This window comes from Jaculus jaculus, chromosome 12, assembly GCF_020740685.1.
Source record: "Jaculus jaculus isolate mJacJac1 chromosome 12, mJacJac1.mat.Y.cur, whole genome shotgun sequence".
NCBI lineage: Eukaryota > Metazoa > Chordata > Mammalia > Rodentia > Dipodidae > Jaculus > Jaculus jaculus.
Genome location: NC_059113.1, coordinates 34,188,970 through 34,209,378, shown reverse-complemented (window position 1 = coordinate 34,209,378; position 20,409 = coordinate 34,188,970). Strand labels below are relative to the sequence as shown.

The following is a 20,409-nucleotide window of genomic DNA, read 5'->3' as shown; positions in this document are numbered from 1 at the left end:
CCATTGTTTTCATTTTGGTTCTACTGCCAGTAAGGATAGCTAATAGAAGTTTACTTTGTAAACCTAATGAGAAATGATGCTGCTCAGTCGCATCTGAAGTTACAAGAGAAAGACTTTGGGGAGATAGAGAAAAGAACGACAGGCAAATCTTTAGAATGGTGTGTAGTACTGGCAAGGAAGGCAGCTAAGGAATGGTACCACATTGAATTAAAAATCTTGGACCAAGAGAAAAATGAATTATGTTTGAGCAAAAAAAAATGAATCCTAATTCTATGAACGTTAATTTTTAAAAAGTTAAATAGGGATGGAGAGATAGTTTAGTGGTTAAGCTGTTTGCCTGCACAGCCAAAGGACCCAGGTTTGATTTCCCAGGACTCGGGTAAATCCAGATGTACAAGATGGCACATCCATCTGGAGTTCATTTGCAGTGGCTGGAGGCCCTGGCATGCCCATTTTCTTTCTTTCTCTCTCTCTCTCTCTCATAAATAAATAATATTTTTTAAAAATTTAAATAAGCCAGGCATGGTGGTGCATGCCGTTGGGAGGCAGAGATAGGAGGATCACCTTGAGTTCGAAGCCACCTTGAGACTACATAGTGAATTCCAGATCACCCTGAGCTAGAGTGAGACCCTACCTTGAAAATAAATAAATAATTGGGTTTTCAAGTAGTTTGTTAACATAGCAATAAATAACAGGAGCACCTTAAATATGTTCTACTTTAAAAAAATATATTTTTTGGTTTTGGAGAAGATGGTGGTGTAGATGGTGGAGCTGCACAAGCTGAAGCTTGCTGAACTAAAGCAAGAGTGTCTTGCTTGTGGATTGGAGACCAAGGGAATAAAACAAGATCTTATCAATAGGCTCCAGGCATATCTTGAAGAACATGCTGAAGAGGAAGCAAATGATGAAGAGGTATTGGGAGACGAAACAGAGGAAGAAGAACCAAAGCCCATAGAGCTGCCTGCCAAAGAGGAAGAAACTCCTGAAAAAACTGTTGATGTGGCATCAGAAAAGAAGGTGGTAAAAATTACATCTGAAATGCCACACACCGAGATAATGCAGAAAAGGGCTGAACGATTCAATATGCCCGTGAGCTTGGAGAGTAAGAAAGCTGCTCAGGCAGCTAGATTTTGGATTCCTTCAGCGCCAACAAAAGGTCAATCTGGATAATCTGAAGGAAAGAACAGAAATATTTGGTTTGAATGCCTCTGCAATCTCTAGAAAGGCAAAGAAGAGCAAAAGAGCAGAGCGCTTTGGGATTGCATGATGAAAAGTTGTTGGTGTTTTCTGTTCTCCAGTGCTTTCCACTTCTGATTCTTCTTGGAGAGATAGATAGATAGATAGATAGATCAATTTATCTATATATAGGGATATATATATACACATACACACACATACATACATATATATTTATTTATATATTATATATATATTGTTTATTATATTTTATTTATTTTTTATTTATTTTTATTATTTTATTTATATATTTATTTTATATTTTATATTATATTTATTATATATATACCTAAATGCAGTTACGTGCTTATATCCTGCCTCACAGTGAGAAAGCATGTACATCCGTGAAATCCAGCAGCAGTTTGACTTTACTGATGTTCTACCTTTAAGGTTGTTTTTGTTTTGAATTATTTTGGTTGTTAATTTTAAAAAAGTAGAAATTTAAATTTTTTTAGTTTTATTTATTAGAGACAGAGGTGGGGAGAGAGAGAATGGGCGCGACAGGGCCTCTAGCAAATGATCTCCAGATGCATGTGCCACCATGTGCATGGCTTAAGTGGGACCTGGAGAATCGAACCTGAACCCTTAGGCTTCGAAGACATGCGCCCTAACCGCTAAGCCATCTCTCCAGCCCAAGCTCATAACTAACATGCTGTTAAATGTAGTTCTTTTTTTCTCCAACCTGAAAGTTTAATAAGATTCCTGAGGACAGATTCATAGAAATTAGGTGTTTATGCACAGTAAACCTCAAAACAGCACGTTAGGTTTTTCTCGCTTTGAGCCTGCATCTCCCCAACCCATCCTTGCCTAGGGGACTCTGGCATAGTTTCTTCTGGGTGATTTAGCGGTGAGCTTCAATCTCTAAATCTTTCCCAACTGTTCATACCTGCCCGGCGTCTACCAGATGAAAGTCTTCAGCACTGGAGAGAAAAAGAAAAAAAAAACTTTTAAGTTCCCTTCCAAACCTTGCAGGCTAACAAGCAAATCACAGGGATGGATGGAGGAGGTTGCCATGGAGACGGGTCCAGGGCCAGGGGCTCGGGATGCGGAGTTCGGGGAGTTCGCGTTCCCATTGGCTGAGCGGGCGCGTAGCGCGGTCCGGCGCGCACATGCGCAGTGGCGCCGAGGCGAGGTCTCTGGCGAAGGCGAGGCTCTGGGGGGAGCTGGCCGGGCTTTTCGGGGTTGAGCTGCAACTAGCGGCTCCTGGCGGCTCCTGGCGGCTCCCGGCTGCTGGCAGGGAAAGGGAAGTGGCGAAGCCAGAGGCCCCCTGTGCAGCGCAGGACCGAGCCCGCCACGCAGGCGTCCGTGGCGCCGCCGCCATTGTTGCCCGTGGCCCGGCCGGGTCCCCGCGACAGGTAACGGGGTCCCGGGAGGGCGCGAGGGGCGCGCTCAGGCCCGCGGCCTGCGGGGAGGGAGGCGGTGCGGGCCGGGGCGCCTCGTGGGTCCCCGAGCCTCCCCAGGGACGACGGGGAACAGGCCTGGGAGGGAGGGAGGCGAGGCGGGGCCGGTGCATCTCCTCCTGCTCCTCCTCCTCCTCCTCCTCGGGCCCGTGCAAACTGCACGGCTCAGAGCTGGAGCCCGGGCACAGGTGGGTGTGGGCTCCCCTCCGCGTGTACCTATTCTGAGTTTTTCTGGTCTGCACTATGGCCTTCAAGCGCTGGCTGTCACCACCCAACGTCTTCGACTGCCACTGCTTGCCAGTCCAGCCGGCTTGGGCTCCCACAGTGGGAAAAAACTAGAGCAGGCCTGCAAACTGGCCCTGGCACGCTAGGCAGGTAAATGGCTCTCCTCCACACAGGCACGCATAAGGTTCTTTGGGACCCTTTAGCACTTTGTTAAAAAGTTCTCTCCTCCCCCGGTTTATCCCAGTAATAGGTTTCGTTCAGTCATTAGTGCAGCTGTAACATCAGTGACTCAGATACTGAAACATTTTTTTCTGCAAAAATGATTGATTTTTTTTATTCCAACAAATTAGAAGTTTATCATTTTGCTCATGATTATTTAAATGATTGCGTCTGTCATCCTTTTATGGTGGCTTCCCTCCCCCGAACCTCTATACACACTACCCCTAAGTGATTTCAATTCTTTCCTAAGTCCAGGGATGTAGGGAAGGCAGTCCAAGGTAATGACTGGGTGTTTTTAATCTGTGCATGCTGGGGAGTCTGCGTCTGTGCCTTTAATTGTAGTAGAGTACGCCAAGGATTCTTGACCTTGTGGCCCATTCTTGTGTTTCAGGGTCTCTTACTCATTCCTGCAAGTTTTGAGCTCAGAATTGTAACAGGCTGCTAACTCTACCTTGGTTCTGTTCTGGCCTTGGCTTCAGCAGCCCTTGGTATAATTTCTTTGTGGCTGTAGAATGAGGCTTCAACCAGTTAGCTCAGTACTGGAGAAGTAAAGGATACTGGCAATCACTTCTCCTGGTCTGTAGCAATGTTAGCCTCAAGAAGAAGGGTGACCAACTCTTCACGCTCTCAAGTTCTTTGGATGTGGAAGCCAGACAAGGTTCAAAGTGGACACCACAATATCGAGAAGCAAATTCTTACTTCAAGACTCTTGCGTGACACTGAGACCTGTCGACAGAATTTTAGGAATTTTCCATACCCAGACCTGGCTGGTCCTCGAAAGGCGCTGAGTCAACTCCGAGAGCTCTGCCTTAAGTGGCTGAGACCTGAGGTTCACTCCAAGGAACAAATCCTAGAGCTGCTGGTACTGGAGCAATTCCTAAGCATCCTGCCTGGGGAGGTTAGGACTTGGGTCAAGTCTCAGTGTCCAGAGAGCAGCGAGGAAGCAGTGACTCTGGTGGAAGATTTGACTCAGATTCTAGAAGAGGAAGGTGAGAATTGTAGGGCAGAGGGTTAGAATCCCCTGGGTGGTTAGAGATGATAACCAGCATATCTGAGAGCAGCCACAGTCAAAATAATGGTGGGGACAAAGGTCAGCGAGCAAGAAGTTTTAACCTGAGCTCCACCCAGCACTGGGTTTTACTTCCGTGTTGCTTGGGACAGACACATTGTCTAAGCCATAAGAGAGATGCCATTAAAACATGACCGGGCACAACTAGGTTAGCCCCTGGGCGGCACAGCTTTATGAATTGGATTTTATAGTAAAATACTTGTAAAAAGGTAGTGTCCAAAGAACCCTATATTGAGCGGCTCACAAACTTTGTACCAAAAAAATATGTAGAGAGCTGGGGATGTAGAGTACTTGCCTAGCATGCGCATGGCCCCTGGGTTCAACCCCAGAACCACAAAAAATAAGTTAGTAGAAAATTATGAATTTTCTGCATAAGCTTAGTCCCAGAGCAGACTTGCTTCTGAAATCTGCATCGATGTCTTAGGACAAGCCATCGGCCCTTCCCTCTGACTTTTATTTTTTAGGGTATGAATGCTGTTTTCAGTTTTCTTTTGGCTTCTCACTTTAAGAAAAGTTAGACATCTACCTGGTGAAGTGTTTCCTAGGCAATGCAAACTATTTATCTAATTATCATTGTCTTCCCCAGCTCCTCAGAATTCTGCCCTTTCCCAAGAGATCCCAGAGGAAGATTCCAAACATGCTTTCCAGGCAGGGTGGCTCAATGACTTGATGACCAAAGTGAGTTTAAATTTTTTTTCTTTTGTGATTTTAAAGTGCTTTCTTGGCATGTGAGGACATTTTCTTTCTTAGACTTGTAACTACTGAGCCTTCAAAAGCCCTCTGTAGACCATAGGCCTCAGTTTTTCTGGGTAAGCACATGTACTTCCATTGTCTTCCTTTGATATCCTCATTGATATTGCATAAAGGTTAAGAGATTGACCTCCACAGTCAGATGGGTTCCTAGCTCAGCCACTGAGTCTGTGATTTGGGACAAGATACTTAAATAATCTTGGCCGGCTTATTTAACTCCAATAGGTAGAATTTACTTCATAGATTATAAAGATAAAACATTATGAGATTTTTGGTTAGCCAGGATTACTCTGTGATCAATAAGTAATAGTTGCTAATATTTTTCTTCATTCATAGGAAAAGCCATTTATCTTATGGCTTTACTGTTTGATCATGAGTCTCTTGTTTTAAGGAAAAGCAACTTGAGCCATGTTAAGAGGAAAATTTACAAAATTTAAAAAATACATACACGGCCTGAAATTAGAATGCCTTTGGTTACCAAATTAAAATGATTGTTGGGCTGGAGAGATGGCTTAGCAGTTAAGCACTTGCCTGTGAAGCCTAAGGACCCTGGTTCGAGGCTCGGTTCCCCAGGTCCCACGTTAGCCAGATGCACAAGGGGGCGCACACATCTGGAGTTCGTTTGCAGAGGCTGGAAGCCCTGGCACGCCCATTCTCTCTCTCTCCCACTATCTGTCTTTCTCTGTGTGTTTGTCGCTCCTAAATAAATAAATAAAATTTTTAAAAATTTATAAAATGATTGTTTATAAATTATATGAACATGTTTGCCTGGAATACCTAAGAAAATCAAAAGAAAACTTAGAAATAATTGAAAATTTATGTAAAATGACTGTTATAGGAGATGACACCCAAGGGGTTGGGGAGATGGTTCAGCAGTTAAAAGCATTTGCTTGCAAAACCTGCAGGCCTGGGTTCAATTTCATATGACCATGTCAAGCCAGAAGCGCAGAGTGGCACATACATCTAGAGTGCATTTGCAGTGGCAGGAGGACCTGGCATACCCATTCTCTCCCTTCCTCTCCACCCCCCCCACTTCCAAATAAATAAAAATATGTTTTGAAAAAAAGAAAATTGCACCCAAAAATTTAATCCCATTTTTACACGTAAGTAAAAAGCAGATGATAAAATGAAATAAAAGGAGCTGGGCATGGTGATGCACACCTTTAATCCCAGCATTCGGGAAGCACAGGTAGGAGGATCACCATGAGTTCTAGGCCACCCTGAGACTACATAGTGAATTACAGGTCAGCCTGGACTAGAGTGAAACCCTACCTTGAAAAAAAGAAGAAAAAAAAAAGAAATAAAAGGTTATTTGCTCAGTATCACACACACTGAAATTTTTTTTAATATCTGGAACTAAGCATAATATTAATTTTTGTAGTGCTTTCATATCTAATTTCACTTTATAGAAATATTTAAGAAATCTTAATTATTATAAAACTCACTCCTCCCTAAATTATAGACACCAAGTTTTTACGTTTACTCTCTCAAATAATTTTATTAGTTGGGCTCGGCTGGGCTGGGCACAGGCAATCAGGTCATGAGTTCAAGACCAGCCTGGGCTACATACCTTCTCTCAAAGAAAAAAAATAGGGTTTTTTAAAGTTACTGAAAATTATGTGAAAAGAAATGTGCACGTAAGAGTAATTGATAATGCTTTAGCAACAGCAAAAAGGAAAAAGAAAAAAAGGACACTAACTAAGCTTACCAGGTTACAAGTTCATTTAAAAAGCAGCAATTCAATGGTTTTGGTTCATTTACTGTGTATGTGTGTTCATGTGGCTAATGCAGGTGTCCATATGCCACAGTGTCCATGTGGAGGTCAGAGGACAACTTCAGGTGTTGGTCTTTGCCTTCTGCTCTGTTTGAGGAGGGTCTCTAGTGTTTCACTGTTGTGTTAACAGAATAGCTGGTCTGCAAGCTTCTGGGGGAATCCTGTCTCCATGTCCCATATCACCGTAGGCATACTGGGATTATAGATGTTCACACTACAGCGTTTGGCATGGTGCAGGTTTGGGGGATCCAAACTCTGGTACTCATGCTTATGTGACAGGTGTTTTACCCAGTAAGCCATCTCTCCTCATTTTATTTGTTCAACTTTTATTGACAGCCTCTATACGTATACATATACAATATACCGTGATCATAATCTCCTCCCACCATACTCCTTTGTCCCCATCCCTAACTCCCTCCACTGAATCCTTTCTAATAGTCTCTCTTCTTTTTTGATATCATCATTTTTCCATCCTATTATGCAGATCTTGTATAGGTAGTGTCAGCCACCATGATTTCACAGATGCCTGGAAGACTGGATTGCAAAGCATTTCTTTCCTTCCTTTGGCCCTTACAGTCTTTCTGCCACCTCTGCCTTCCACAATGGTCCCTGAGTCTTGGAGGGTGTGAGAGAGATGTCTCAACGCTGAACGCTTCACTGTCACTTCTCAGCCCTGTGATGAGTTCTGAGTCTCCTCAGTGGTCACCACCATCTGAGAAGAGAAGCTTCTCTAACCAAAAGTGAGACTAGTGTTACTGTATGGGCATAAAAAAGAATTTAGAGAGCAGTTTGGTAAGCATAATGTATCCATTTAGCCAGACAATAGTAATAGCTTCCCCCCTAGGGCTTATGACTTCCCCAGCCAGAAGCTTTTCATTAGGTTTCAGTACCAGGCATGAATTCCCTCCTGTAGAGTGAGCCTCAAATCCAATCAGAGAACAGCTGGTTTCCCACATAATAGACATGCCGCCACTGTACCAGTTGGTACATTTAGCCTTGCTGGCCAGGCATGGAGCTTTTAGAATCCACTGCTGGTTAAGACCAATGATGACATTTCTATCCAACAAGCTGCATAGCTCTTTCCAGCATCCTGACAGCTAGTCGACAGGACAGGGAGGAGGCTTCTAGTTCAGCTCCAGCTTGATTTCTCAGTGACCTGCAGCCCAGGCATGTGCAGTCTTCAGCAATAGGGTCTTACCATCTAGTTCTAGTGGGCAACTAAGAGCCTTGAGAATAGTCTGTAATGTCTTGAGGACATCAGAGGGACCTCCCTGACGAGCATCTCACTAGAAGGTATCCCATAGAGGCATTGAAATTTTCTTATAACAATCTGTTTTCCTGCCGCAGCATTACCCACTCCCACAGAGGACTTCTGCCCAAGCCCTCTCTTTTCTAACATACATATTTTTTTAGCTAGTGAAGAAGGTGGTTTATATATGGTTTATTCTCAACATCTTTAATTTTATTTATTTATTTTTGGAGTGAGAGGACTGGTGTGTCAGGGCCTCAGCCAGTGCAGTTGAACTCCAGATGCAGATGCATGTGCCACCTAGTGCACATGTGTAACCTTGCACCTGCATCACCTTTGTGCATCTGCCTTATGTGGCATCTGGAAAGAGATCAAACATGGGTCCTTAGGCAATGCAGGCAAGTGCCTTAAGGACTAAACCAACTCTCCAAACCAACATCTTTAATTGTAATTAGCACTCCCACCCCTTCCTCCCTTCCATTCTCTCCCCTAATCCCATTCACACTATTCCACTCCCAGTATTCTGTCCCTCTATTTCCGTATATCCTCATTTTATTTTTTAAAAGAATGAGGGGCTGGAGAGATGGCTCAGTATTTAAGGAGCTTGCTTGCAAAGCCTGATGGCCTGGTTTTGATTCCTCAGTACCTACGTAAAGCCAGATGAACAAAGTGCATATGTGTCTGGAGTTCGTTTGCAGTGGCAGGAGGCCCTGGCACCCCCATTCTTTTTCTCTCTCCCTCCTTCCCTCTCTCACCTCGCAAATAAATAAATAAAAATATTTTGAAATAAAAACAAAGAATGGGGCAAACTCCATATTTCATGGTAAAGTATGTAAAAATTTATCGTATTGAATTTATTCTTAAGGCAAAACCATTCAACTCTGTGCGATCTATGTTTAGTCTAAAAGCCTTTGTCCTTCCTCTTCTTCTTATAGTAATGGGGTGGAACCTAGAGTCTGGAGTATGCTATGCAAGTGCTGTAGCATACCACTGGGCTACACTTTAGCCCATCTTCTTTACAATGGCGCCACCCATGCATGAAAACAATAAATTCTACCTTATTTTCAATTTTCTCTTTAAGGACCATTAAAGGATACTGTGGAGTTATCCATACATTGGGTGAGGGTTTGTCCTTTGGTTAGTTGTTTAGAGGTGGGGTCTTATCATGTAGCCCAGGCTGGTCTGGACCTTTAGATCTCCTCAGTCAGCTGCTGAGTGCTGGTGTTACAGGTGTGGACCACCATCCCCAGCAGGGTGAGGATTTTCGCTAAATGATTTTTTAAACGCTTAAGATTCTGCATCCTCCAACATCACCACACATACACATATCCCCCTCCCCACTAGTTCTGAGCCAAGGGAGTTATATTTTATATTTTAGGAATCAATGACATTCAAAGATGTGGCTGTGGACATCACTGAAGAGGACTGGGAGCTGATGCGGCCTGTGCAGAAGGAATTGTACAAGACTGTGACGTTGCAGAACTACTGGAACATGGTTTCTCTGGGTAAGGAGCATCTCCTCCCAACAGGCTTGCCTACTGGTTAAGAGAAGCAGGCCTTTGGAGTACTTAGCTGAGAGGAAGGCCTAGTGATTATCACAACTAAATAAAATGGCAGTGTTTTACTCTCTTTTCCTAGGTAAAAAGCTTCTGAGAATCATGCTGCGCAGCCTCCCAGGGCCACCATGTGAGGCTGCCCAGCACTGCTTTGCCCTTTCTCTGCTGCTATAAAGGCAGAATTCACGTAAAGGACTTCCAGGCACACATCCTTTTGGGTAGCAGGAAACTTGTCCCTAGCTCTGAATTAATAAGTTATGTCCATGAACTATTATTTTCCTATAGAGACCTAAGTAGGTTTCAGGCAACAAACTAGACATCAGTTTATCTCCAGGATAAATTCATTATATCCCTCCTAAACAGGACTGACCGTGTACAGACCAACTGTGATTCCCATCTTAGAAGAACCATGGATGGTGATAAAAGAAATTTTAGAAGGCCCTAGTCCAGGTGAGTTTCTTCGTACTCAAGAATCTGTACCCAAGTACTGATATTTATCTTTCAAATATGGCAAAAGCACTCTGCAAAGGCATGCCAGCTGCTCATGGCCTCTGAGCTGTTTGGCATTGCGGCCATACAGAGGTCATCCTCATGCCTGTCTCCCATCTCTTCACATCTAATCATGTGCATGACCCCTGGATCTCATCTGAGAACTTCAGTGTGTCATTCTCCAGCCCCACATGTAAGCAAGCATCAATATTTTCTACCTTACTTTGTATTTCTTATATTCTGCCTGCTGAAAAACCCCTTTCTCTCCATATGTGCAAAGATCTCCACCTGTATACCATACTCCCCCAGCTCCTCCATCTCCCCAGCAGTAACCACTGCCATTTGATCATGCTCTGTAGGTGCCTCCTGCCAGATAACTGGAAGTCAGGTGATAAGCCTTGAGCAACCAGGATTTTAAAATAATACTAATATATATTTTTTTTAATGAGAGAGAAAGAGAATTGGCATGCTAGGGCCTCTAGCCACTGCAGTCAAACTCCAGACATTTGTGCCACCTCGTGCGCATGCGTCATCTTGTGCCTCTGGCTTACATGGTTTCTAGGGAGTCAAACCTGGGTCCTTAGGTTTTACAGGCAAGCAGCTTGACTACTAAAGCATCTCTCCAGCCCCCAATATTTAATTTTTAATAAATTCTAGTTTTATCCTATAGATAATAGTTCCTTTTGTTTTGTTTTGTTTGGGAGGAATTGGTTTCAGGGGAATGTTTGGTACATAAAATCAGTATAAAATTTTTTTTTGCTGGGTGTGGTGGCACACGCCTTTAATCCCAGCACTCGGGAGGCAGAGGTAGGAGGATCCTGTGAGTTTGAGGCCATCCTGAGACTACATAGTGAATTCCAGGTCAGCCTGAGCTAGGGAGACCCTACCTCAAAAAAAAAATTTTTTTTTCAAGGACTTGGGATGTAACTCTGATAGAACACTTGCCCAGCATTCACAGGCCCAGTGTTTGATCCCTAGCAATGGGGGGATGGAGGGCAAAAAAGGATTTTGTTGATTTGTTAAAGGTGAATATTTTAATATAAATGGTATTTATTACTCATATGTTTGTACCTTGTATCGTGTGACATATCTTGAAAAGCACTATGTACTGGGCATGGTGATGCAAACCTATGAACCTGGCACTCAGGAAGTAGATCTAGAAGATGGTAAGTTCAAGGGCAACCAGTGCCACACAGGAGACCTTGTCTCAAAAAATACTTAGAAGTTCAAACAACTGAGATCATGAAGCAGGGCTTAGATATGTGTATATAACTACACATTGGCTGGTTAGTTGGAAGCATTGGTTAACAATGTCAAACAGTGGCCTGATATTCTAATGGTGGAGATCAGTGTTGGTTCCAGTATTCCAGAAAAATCTCAATGGAGGTGTGATTTGAATTGAGCTTTAAAGAATGGCCAGGGTATCTTTTACAAACAAAGAACCATAAAGTTCTGAGACAGTGATGGCAACTGAAGACCAAAACGACCACTGAGCTCATGAAATGCAAGCTTCCATTTCTTGAAGTAGAACTAATTAGGTACCTTACCTACCAGTAAGCCGACATGACAGTAAAATCCTCAGAGGCCAAAACTCAAGTAAAAGCAGAAAGGCAGGAAGAGAGCAAGAGCTGAAGTTGCCACTTAAGATGACTGCATAACCCTGTTGATGATCTTAAGCATTCACTTTGAGACACAAGGGGCCTAGGACAAAGCAAGCCCCAACTAGAGGGGAGCTGAAGGGAGCCCCACTTTGCCAGGTGTTGCAGTCAGGTTCACATTGCTGGTAGAAATCACCCAACCAAGAGCAGCTTGTTGGGGGTGGGGGAGGAAGGGTTTAATTTGGCTTACAGACTTAAGGGGAAGCTCCATGATGGCAGGGGAGAATGATGGCATGAGCAGAGAGAGGGTGGACATTACCTCCTGACCAACATCAGGTAGACAACAGGAACAGGAGAATGTGCCAAACTCTGGCAAGAGGAAGCTGGCTCTGGTACCCATAAACTTGCTCTCAACAATACACTCCCCTCAGGAGGTGTTAAATCCAAAATCTCCATCAGCTGGGAGCCTAGCATTCAGAACACGTAAGATTATGGGGGACCCCTGAATCAAACCACCACACCACGAAATGAGGCACTGTGTAAGCAAAAGCTAAAAACCTAAAATTCCACAGGGAGGGGGAAAGAATATTTCTTTCTTCATCTTGGTGTTCTCTGGAAAGAGTAAAATCTCCCATGAATAACCACAAACTGTGCTGCCTTGTGGATTTACAGCCCTAACCTGAGCTCTCTGAATGGTCCAAAAAACTCCCCAGGCTATGAAGCTCATTCAGGCAGTCCCAGGCTGGCAGCCTCTCCCAGAGACCGTGTGCGCTTTAGCCCAGGCTCATTTAGTTTCTTACAGTTTGTTTACATGGTGCTACAGGTACAGTTCATGCCATTCTGCCAAGTAAATAACAATGACAAAAAAGAACTAGCTTTTCTTTAAAAATAAAAATAAATTCCAGGCCGGAGAGATGGCTCCGCGGTTAAAGCACTTGCCTTCAAAGCCTAAGGACCTGAGTTTGATTCCATAGGACCCAAGTAGAGCCAGATGCACAAGGTGTCGCGTGCGTCTAGAGTTCACTTGCAGTGGGTAGAGGCCCTGCTGCACTCATGCTCTCCCCCTCCCTCCTCCACCCCCTCTTTCTCTTTGCCTCTTTTTCTCTCCTCTCTCAAATACATTGTTTTTACTTTAATTCCATTAGTCCATAGTGGTACACACATATAAACATGATAGGAAGGAGAGCTTGTCTTTACAGAAAAATGTATTAATCATTTATGTTGCAGTCAGGTTCACATCGCTGCCAGAAAACACTTGACCAAGAGCAACTTGTAGGGACAGAAGGGTTTATTTTTGCTTACAGGCTTGAGGAGAAGCTCCATGATGGCAGGGGGAAACAATAGCATAAGCAGAGGGTGGACATCACCCCCTGGCCAACATAAGATGGACAATAGCAACAGGAGAGTGTGCCAAACACTCGCAAGGGGGAGCTAGCTATAACACGCATAAGCCCACCCCCAACATTACACTGCCTCCTGGAGGTGTTAATTCCCAAATCTCCATCAACTGGGAACCCAGCATTCACAACACCTAAGTTTATGGAGTCACCTAAATCAAACCACCATATTCTGCCCCTGGCCCCCATAAACTGATAACCATACAAGATGTAAAATGCAATGCATTCATCCAACTTTAAAATTCCCCCTAATTTTCATTAATTCCAATGATGTTCATACATCCCAATAATCCAAGGTCTTTTGACTAAGCCATAATACAGAAAGAATCCCCCCAAAAATCATAATGGCACAGAATAAACATTCACACTATAAAAGATGGCATTGGGCACAGCAAAGAAATATTCAAGCAATACAAGATTTAAAACAACTGGGCAAGCATCAAACTCTGTAGCTCCAAGACCAACAACTCTAGTCAGTGACAAGTCTCCAAGTCCAATAATTCTAACCAGCAACAAGTCTCTGGAGTTCCAATTCCACCCCTCCAGCTAGGCTACTCACAGTCCTAGAAAATTTCATCTGGGGCTGGCAGCTCTCCTTAGCAGCCATCTCATGGTCCCAACATCTCCACTACAATCCACAGTTCATCCTCGTGGCTCCATTGGGTCTCCATGCAGGCATCCAGCAAACCTGCTTCACACTGCCATGGCTGTTTCCAAAACACAAAACTGTATTTCAAGCTCAATGACTCTCTCTTTACTGAATTTCTTATACTCCGTAATACCAGGTGGGATGCCAATTTGTTAATCCAGGGGGGAATAAAGTAGACTTTGAAGAACAGGACACTCCTTCAGCATTCAGGTCCAATCAAAAGGCTGCATTCTTTCTGTTATCACAATGCAGATCAGATGGCCTAGTCTCAATGGTTATAATCTCTCATACAATTGCAGCTGAACAGGCAGAAGTTTTGCCCCAAAGGTTTCTTTCTGTGCCATATCCCTCTGCACACACCAGTCCATTTCTACACAGAGTAACCCTGTACAAATTTTCAGAACATAGGCATAACAGCAAGCCTCTCACACAAACTGCTTCTAACCCAGCCCAGACAAAGCTCCTTTTCACCCTCAGAAGCCGAACCTCACAGTCCATAGCTCTTCCTCGATTCAGGTCTTTCATCTCTGACCAGAATAATACATCAAGCTGTACTTACAGTGCTACAAGGTGTCTCTTAGACCAAGGTTTCAAATTCATCCACATTCCTCTTTAAAATCAGCTCCAAAAGGCCAAAGCCACACAGGTGTCTAGTAGCAGATGACCCCACTCCTTGTTACCAACTCTTACTGTTGTAGTCAGGTTCACATTGCTGCCCCAAAACACTTGACCAAGAGCAACTTGTGGGGGGGAGGGTTTATTTTGGCTTACAGACTCAAGTGGAAGCTTTATGAGGGCAGGGGAAAACAATAGCATGAGCAGAGAGTGGACATCACCCCCTGGCCAACGTAAGATGGACAATAGCAACAGGAGGGAGTGCACCAAACACTAGCAAGAGGGTGCTGGCTATAACACTCATAAGCCCATCCCAGCAATACACTGCCTCCTGGAGGTGTTAATTCCCAAATCTCCATCAGCTGGGAACCTAGCATTCAGAATACCTTAGCTTATGGAAGACACCTGAATCAAACCACCACAGTGTGCAAGAGATGAATGAGTTAGAAAATCACCATTTTTCTCTCAGCAATGTAACAGCAAAGATCATCAGTGTATTCCAGATGTTACATGAAGAGATATCAAGGAATAGAACACTCATGTGGCCTCAAAGACTGAACTCCACAACTTACAGAGCATTAAGTACACCTTTAAAATATAGAGTGCCTATGGACACGAGCTTAGCCAAACAGCATCGTCAGGGATAAGACATACGGACATAAGTTCCTGAGGAAATGCAAGGACAGTCCATCACCTTTGAGAGGCTCTCAACAAAAATACTTAATCTTTTCATGGGAAAACAGGCAAATCAGCATTATTTTTAAGTAAAACTATCCTGGATCCTTAAAAAGATCAGGATCATGAAAGATTTAAAAGAAAAACAAAAACAAAAATGAAGAGGCAGGGCTAGAGTGATGGCTTGAAGGTTAAGGTGCTTGCCTGCAAAGCCAAAGGATACAGGTTCGATTCTACAGGACCCATATAAGCCAGATGTACAAAATGGCACATGCATCTGGAGTTGTTTGCAGCAGGTGGAGGCCCTACCACACCCATTCATATCCTCCCTCCTTCCCTCCCTCCTTCCCTTCCCCTTCCTTCCTCCCTCCCCCCCCCCCTCTCATAAAAAAGTAAACAGTCAAGGGACCAGTTCTATATTAAAAGGAGCTGCATACCTGAGATTAACAGGCAGAGCACATGATTCCCAATCAGATCCTGGACCGGGAAGAAAATACTTATGAAGCATACTTCTGAGACTTTCAAATAATTGCAAAATAGATAAACAATAAATCACTCCAAATAGAACTTATAGTCAATGTGCTGGGTTTGTAACTTTTGTGTAGGTTTAAAATCATTAAGAATGAAGTCCCTATAATAATATATATTTGTGCATAGTAATTTGGAACATTTAGGTAGAAGGATGAAAAGGAAGAGGCATAGTCTGGGTTAGCATGGTGGCTTCATATAGTGGAAACAGTGGATAACTCTTAAGTTGTACTAACTATGGAGTGTAGAGGATGCAGCAATATAAAAGGCTGGATTCTGAATATCAAGTGGAAGTATTACTAACTTTTTTCGTTTTCTTCTCTCTATCCTTTAAACTCTTCCTGTGCAGCAAAACAACTTACAGTGCCTGCTACAGCAAACGTCAGCTGCGCCACCAGGCTTGGTTCAGTGTGACTGTGTCAGACTCAATCGCTGCTGGTCTGGGGACTCAGTACTTTTAAGAGTCATTGTTTAAGGCTACTTGAGCATGGAAAGTGCCCTGAAGTTGCTTTAGGAATGTTCAATAGGGTAGATTAGGAGAGAACATGCTAAGAGTCGGCACACCTACCTCATGAGCTCATTGTATCAATGACTGTGGAGACATCTCCAGTTTCTCAAGTTTCATTTACTGTTTTCAATTCTCCTAACACTGTATCCTGACTTCTTCTCTTTTATCTACTCTGCAGCATGCTTAATATTGAAGAGCCTCTCTGTTTTCAGAGACTACCCATTACTCTCCTTTCCTAAGCTTTAAGAACTGTGTAACTATGTATTTTATTCATGTTGGTTATTGTTTCCTTTCTCTAGTGGAGGAAAACACATGTTCTTTTTATTTCAGAATGGAAAACTGAACCTCAAGCATGTGCTCCAGTAAAGGATGTTCCTAGATTCAAGCAGGATGGGACCCAGACCATCAAATTAGAGGAATTATATGATTATGACATATTAGAGAGAGAACCAACATACACCTTCAGGAAAATTCACACAAATGAAAGAAACTTCAGCTTGAAGTCAGAGCTTTCACAAGAAGATCCTACAGAAGAATATCTTGGTAAATATGATATATATGGAAATGATTTTGGAAAGCAGGCCAACCTAATTGTACAGTTTGATACCCAATCAGATAATAAAACTCTGTATACTGAAAGCAAGCCAACCTTCAGTAATGTCTCATATGGTATTGTATATGGGAAAATACTTCCTGGAGACAAGCCTTATAGATGTAATGTGTGTGGAAAAAAATTTAGGAAATACCCATCACTCCTATCACATCAAAATAGCCATGCCAAAGAGAAGTCCTATGAATGTGAAGAATGTGGGAAAGCATTTAGGCATATCTCATCCCTCATTGCACATCAGAGAATGCATACGGGAGAAAAACCATATGAGTGCCACCAGTGTGGCAAGGCCTTCAGCCAGCGTGCACACCTTACTATACATCAGAGAATCCATACTGGAGAGAAACCCTATAAGTGTGATGACTGTGGAAAAGACTTTAGTCAGCGTGCACACCTTACCATACATCAAAGGACACATACTGGAGAGAAACCATATAAATGTTTGGAATGCAGTAAGACCTTCAGCCATAGTTCATCACTGATCAATCATCAGAGAGTTCATACTGGAGAAAAACCTTACATATGCAATGAATGTGGGAAAACTTTCAGTCAGAGTACACACCTCCTTCAGCATCAAAAAATTCATACTGGCAAGAAACCATATAAATGCAATGAATGTTGGAAAGTGTTTAGCCAGAGCACTTACCTTATTCGACATCAGAGAATTCACTCTGGAGAGAAGTGTTACAAATGCAATGAATGTGGAAAGGCCTTTGCTCATTCCTCAACTCTTATACAACACCAGACTACTCACACTGGAGAGAAATCCTATATATGTACTGTGTGTGGGAAAGCCTTCAGCCAGAGTGCAAACCTTACTCAGCATCACAGAACACACACTGGAGAGAAACCTTATAAGTGTAGTGTGTGTGGGAAGGCATTCAATCAGAGTGTGCACCTTACTCAGCATCAGAGAATTCATAATGGAGAAAAGCCCTTTAAATGCAATATATGTGGGAAAGCATATAGACAAGGTGCAAATCTTACTCAACATCAGAGGATTCATACGGGAGAGAAACCCTATAAGTGTAATGAGTGTGGCAAAGCCTTTATTTATTCCTCATCACTTAATCAGCATCAGAGAACTCACACTGGAGAGAGACCCTATAAATGTAATGAATGTAACAAAGACTTTAGCCAGAGAACATGCCTTATTCAACACCAGAGAATTCACACAGGAGAGAAGCCCTATGCATGTCGTATATGTGGTAAAACCTTCACCCAGAGTACAAACCTTATTCAGCATCAGCGTGTTCATACAGGTGCCAAACATCGTAACTAATGAATATGGAACCCTTCACTTTACGTTTTATTTTGTGCTTTCCATATGTCAGGAACATTGAAAAGAGATCTGAAGAAGTGCAATGTTAGATACCACAGTACCAGAAATATCACAGTTAGTACAATGGACATAACCCTTTTAAATGTAATGTGAAACTTAGAAAGGAAGCTTCACTGACTGCTGAACCTTGGATATCAGGCTAATTTATTCCAGAAATATTCTGAGAGGATATTCAAAAACCTGTAACTCATCAGCTCTTACTGTATTTCAAGTACTTTTTACTGAGGCCTTATGAATATAACCTGGAATAGTGTCAAGTACAGATGTCACCCTAGAGAGTAATCCTAGGATTACAGAAAAGAGAAAAGCTGCTTTTGGGCCTTTGCTTCGTCCCAGCTTTGAAGCCTTAAAATATGTAAAGGGTCTCCTTCCCTTATTTATTTCCCCCTTCCCTATTATAACTGCCATATGGAGCCAGCAGGCTTGAAGAGAAAAAGAGCTGAAAGAATTTCAAAATACTTCTGTATGGTCACTGTTGAGCTACACTTGCTCTCAAGGAAAAGAAGCTTAAGGAAGGGTGATCTGATAAGATAATGAGTGTATATAAAACGTGCAATTTTGGGGTTTTTTTTTGTTTTTTGGTTTTTGGTTTTTGGCTTTTTTTTGGTTTTTCAAGGTAGGGTTTCACTCTAGTCTAGGCTGGCCTGGAATTCACTCTGAATTCTCAGGGTGGCCTTGAACTCACAGCAATCCTCCTACCTCTGCATCCTGAATGCTGGGGTTAAAGGCGTGCCCCACCACGCCCAGCATAAACATGTACAAATTTAAACAGTCAAAAATTAAACACCCCAAGCTAAGTGAATACAGTAGCACAGACTTAGGTTTTCTTAGTTTTGACATCCAGTGTCATCCTAAAGGAAAAAATAAGCCTCTTTTTTTTTTTTACCTGACTTCTAAATTCATAATATTTCCTCATGTCTTTTACTATAGAAAGTCCATTTCTTTCCAGTAAAATGCATTTTTTGAGGGTCTGCTATGGTCCAATCACACACTTCTTAAATGAATCCTTTCAGGCTTAACAGAACTGAAAATCACAGCTGATTAAAGCAGTTTTGAGTAATGGAAAAGTGAAAATATGATCGTAATTACTTTTCCATGAGTCAAGCATAAGAAACCTACTTAACTGAATTGCTAAAAGTAACTTGGGTCACCCCACACCCCAAGTCACGGAAGCAGTGAAAGCAGCTATGTAAGTCATGTGAGAGTAAGCCATTGAAAACAGGTTTGAGTTCAAGGCAGAGAAGGAATTGGAAAAATCAAGGTGAAGGAACAGGAAACAGGGCATGTAGGTAGCTCATACAACATAAAATATAACTGGACTTGCTTTACATAAGGAAGTAATAGTGGCAAAATGGAAAGGGCAAAATTTAACCTATTCATAAGAACATAGAAATGAAATGACTCAGTTTTAAGGGGTAATTAGAAGCCTGGTACTCTTCACAAGTAGAAGTAGGATACAGAGAATGCTGAATGTGTCAGGACATTTTTTTTTTCCATTGGAAAAACCATTGTGCAGAAACTATCATTGATGCAGTAACCATTAAACAGCATAAAAGAAAGACTGTTGGGAATAGGTAAAAATATATATGTATATATATTTACATATATGCTGTTGTATTTAATATTCATAGCATTCCAGTCTCAGAATGTAAAGCTGAGATTTCATCTTGCTCACACTTGTTTCTCCAGTGCCTTGCATAGAGCACATGGCCAGTACATGTTGGTTGAATTACTGAGTTTTATAAATTAGAGTTGAGTACTAAAGTTGAATCAACAGGCATGGAGTAAACACTGGTGGAACTGAAAATAACTTTTGTGTGCATGTATCAATGTTTAAATTATTTACTGGAGTAATAACTGCTTAAAATAGAGAATCAGATGTCATAGGACATCTTTGCACAAGGAAATTTTCCTAAACCAAATAAGGGAAAACAAATTCTGGTACCATAAATATCTAAGCCTGTATTTACTATACAGATTCACTTAGACACTATTATAAACACAGCCTACAAACGGGTGCTGAAGGGAAAGGCAGGGTTCTGCCATCTTAAAGCTATTTTCTTGTGAGTTTCCTCAAAAGAAATTGTCACTTTCTCTTTTCCTGACATTTTAACCTTGACTCTGTAATACGATTATTCATCAAATGACAGTTGAAAAATAAATTATGCTCATCCCGTAGTTATCAGGTTAAAACCTACCTAACAGTTGGATCTATGCCATGATCTGGTGGTGCTGCTTCGTGCCTAGCTTCCCGCTTCTCCCCACTGGAGTGAACTGTGGTGCGGCGCAGGCCATAGCACACGACTTTGTGTCTCCTGCCTTTGCGTGTGTTATGTACGCAGTATATTTATAAAGTCTTCCACTATACATAGAAGCAATTGATGCCCTTATAAAAATAATAGTACATAATCCTGGGTGTTGGTGTGTTTTTCCCCACTTTTAGAGTTGTCTGGCCTATGAATAATTCAATGGGATTTTAGAAAACAATCTTATTTTCTACAACTTTTTAAAATTATTTTT

The 20,409-nt window shown here is 42.3% G+C and overlaps 1 protein-coding gene and 1 pseudogene across 1 annotated transcript; both read left to right on the top strand.

Annotated features, from left to right (window-relative positions):
• Positions 1-762: 762 nt before the first annotated feature.
• LOC101609675 lies at positions 763-1,267 on the top strand (annotated as a pseudogene).
• A 1,098-nt stretch (positions 1,268-2,365) lies between these two features.
• Positions 2,366-20,067, top strand: Znf287 (zinc finger protein 287). Its single transcript, XM_004663106.2, has 6 exons — positions 2,366-2,591; positions 3,472-4,069; positions 4,736-4,827; positions 9,301-9,427; positions 9,842-9,928; positions 16,268-20,067. The coding sequence occupies exons 2-6, from the start codon at positions 3,667-3,669 to the stop codon at positions 17,827-17,829; spliced, it is 2,271 nt and encodes a 756-aa protein (XP_004663163.1). The 5' UTR covers positions 2,366-2,591; positions 3,472-3,666; the 3' UTR covers positions 17,830-20,067.
• Positions 20,068-20,409: the final 342 nt, after the last annotated feature.

Bases quoted from the DNA above. Each gene is read 5' to 3' on its own strand.
- Znf287 (XM_004663106.2), top strand. From the start codon at position 3,667: ATGTTAGCCTCAAGAAGAAGGGTGACCAACTCTTCACGCTCTCAAGTT. The intron at 4,828-9,300 runs GTGAGTTTAAAT...TTTATATTTTAG, and splicing joins TCAATGACTTGATGACCAAA to GAATCAATGACATTCAAAGA. The intron at 9,929-16,267 runs GTGAGTTTCTTC...TTTTTATTTCAG, and splicing joins TTTAGAAGGCCCTAGTCCAG to AATGGAAAACTGAACCTCAA.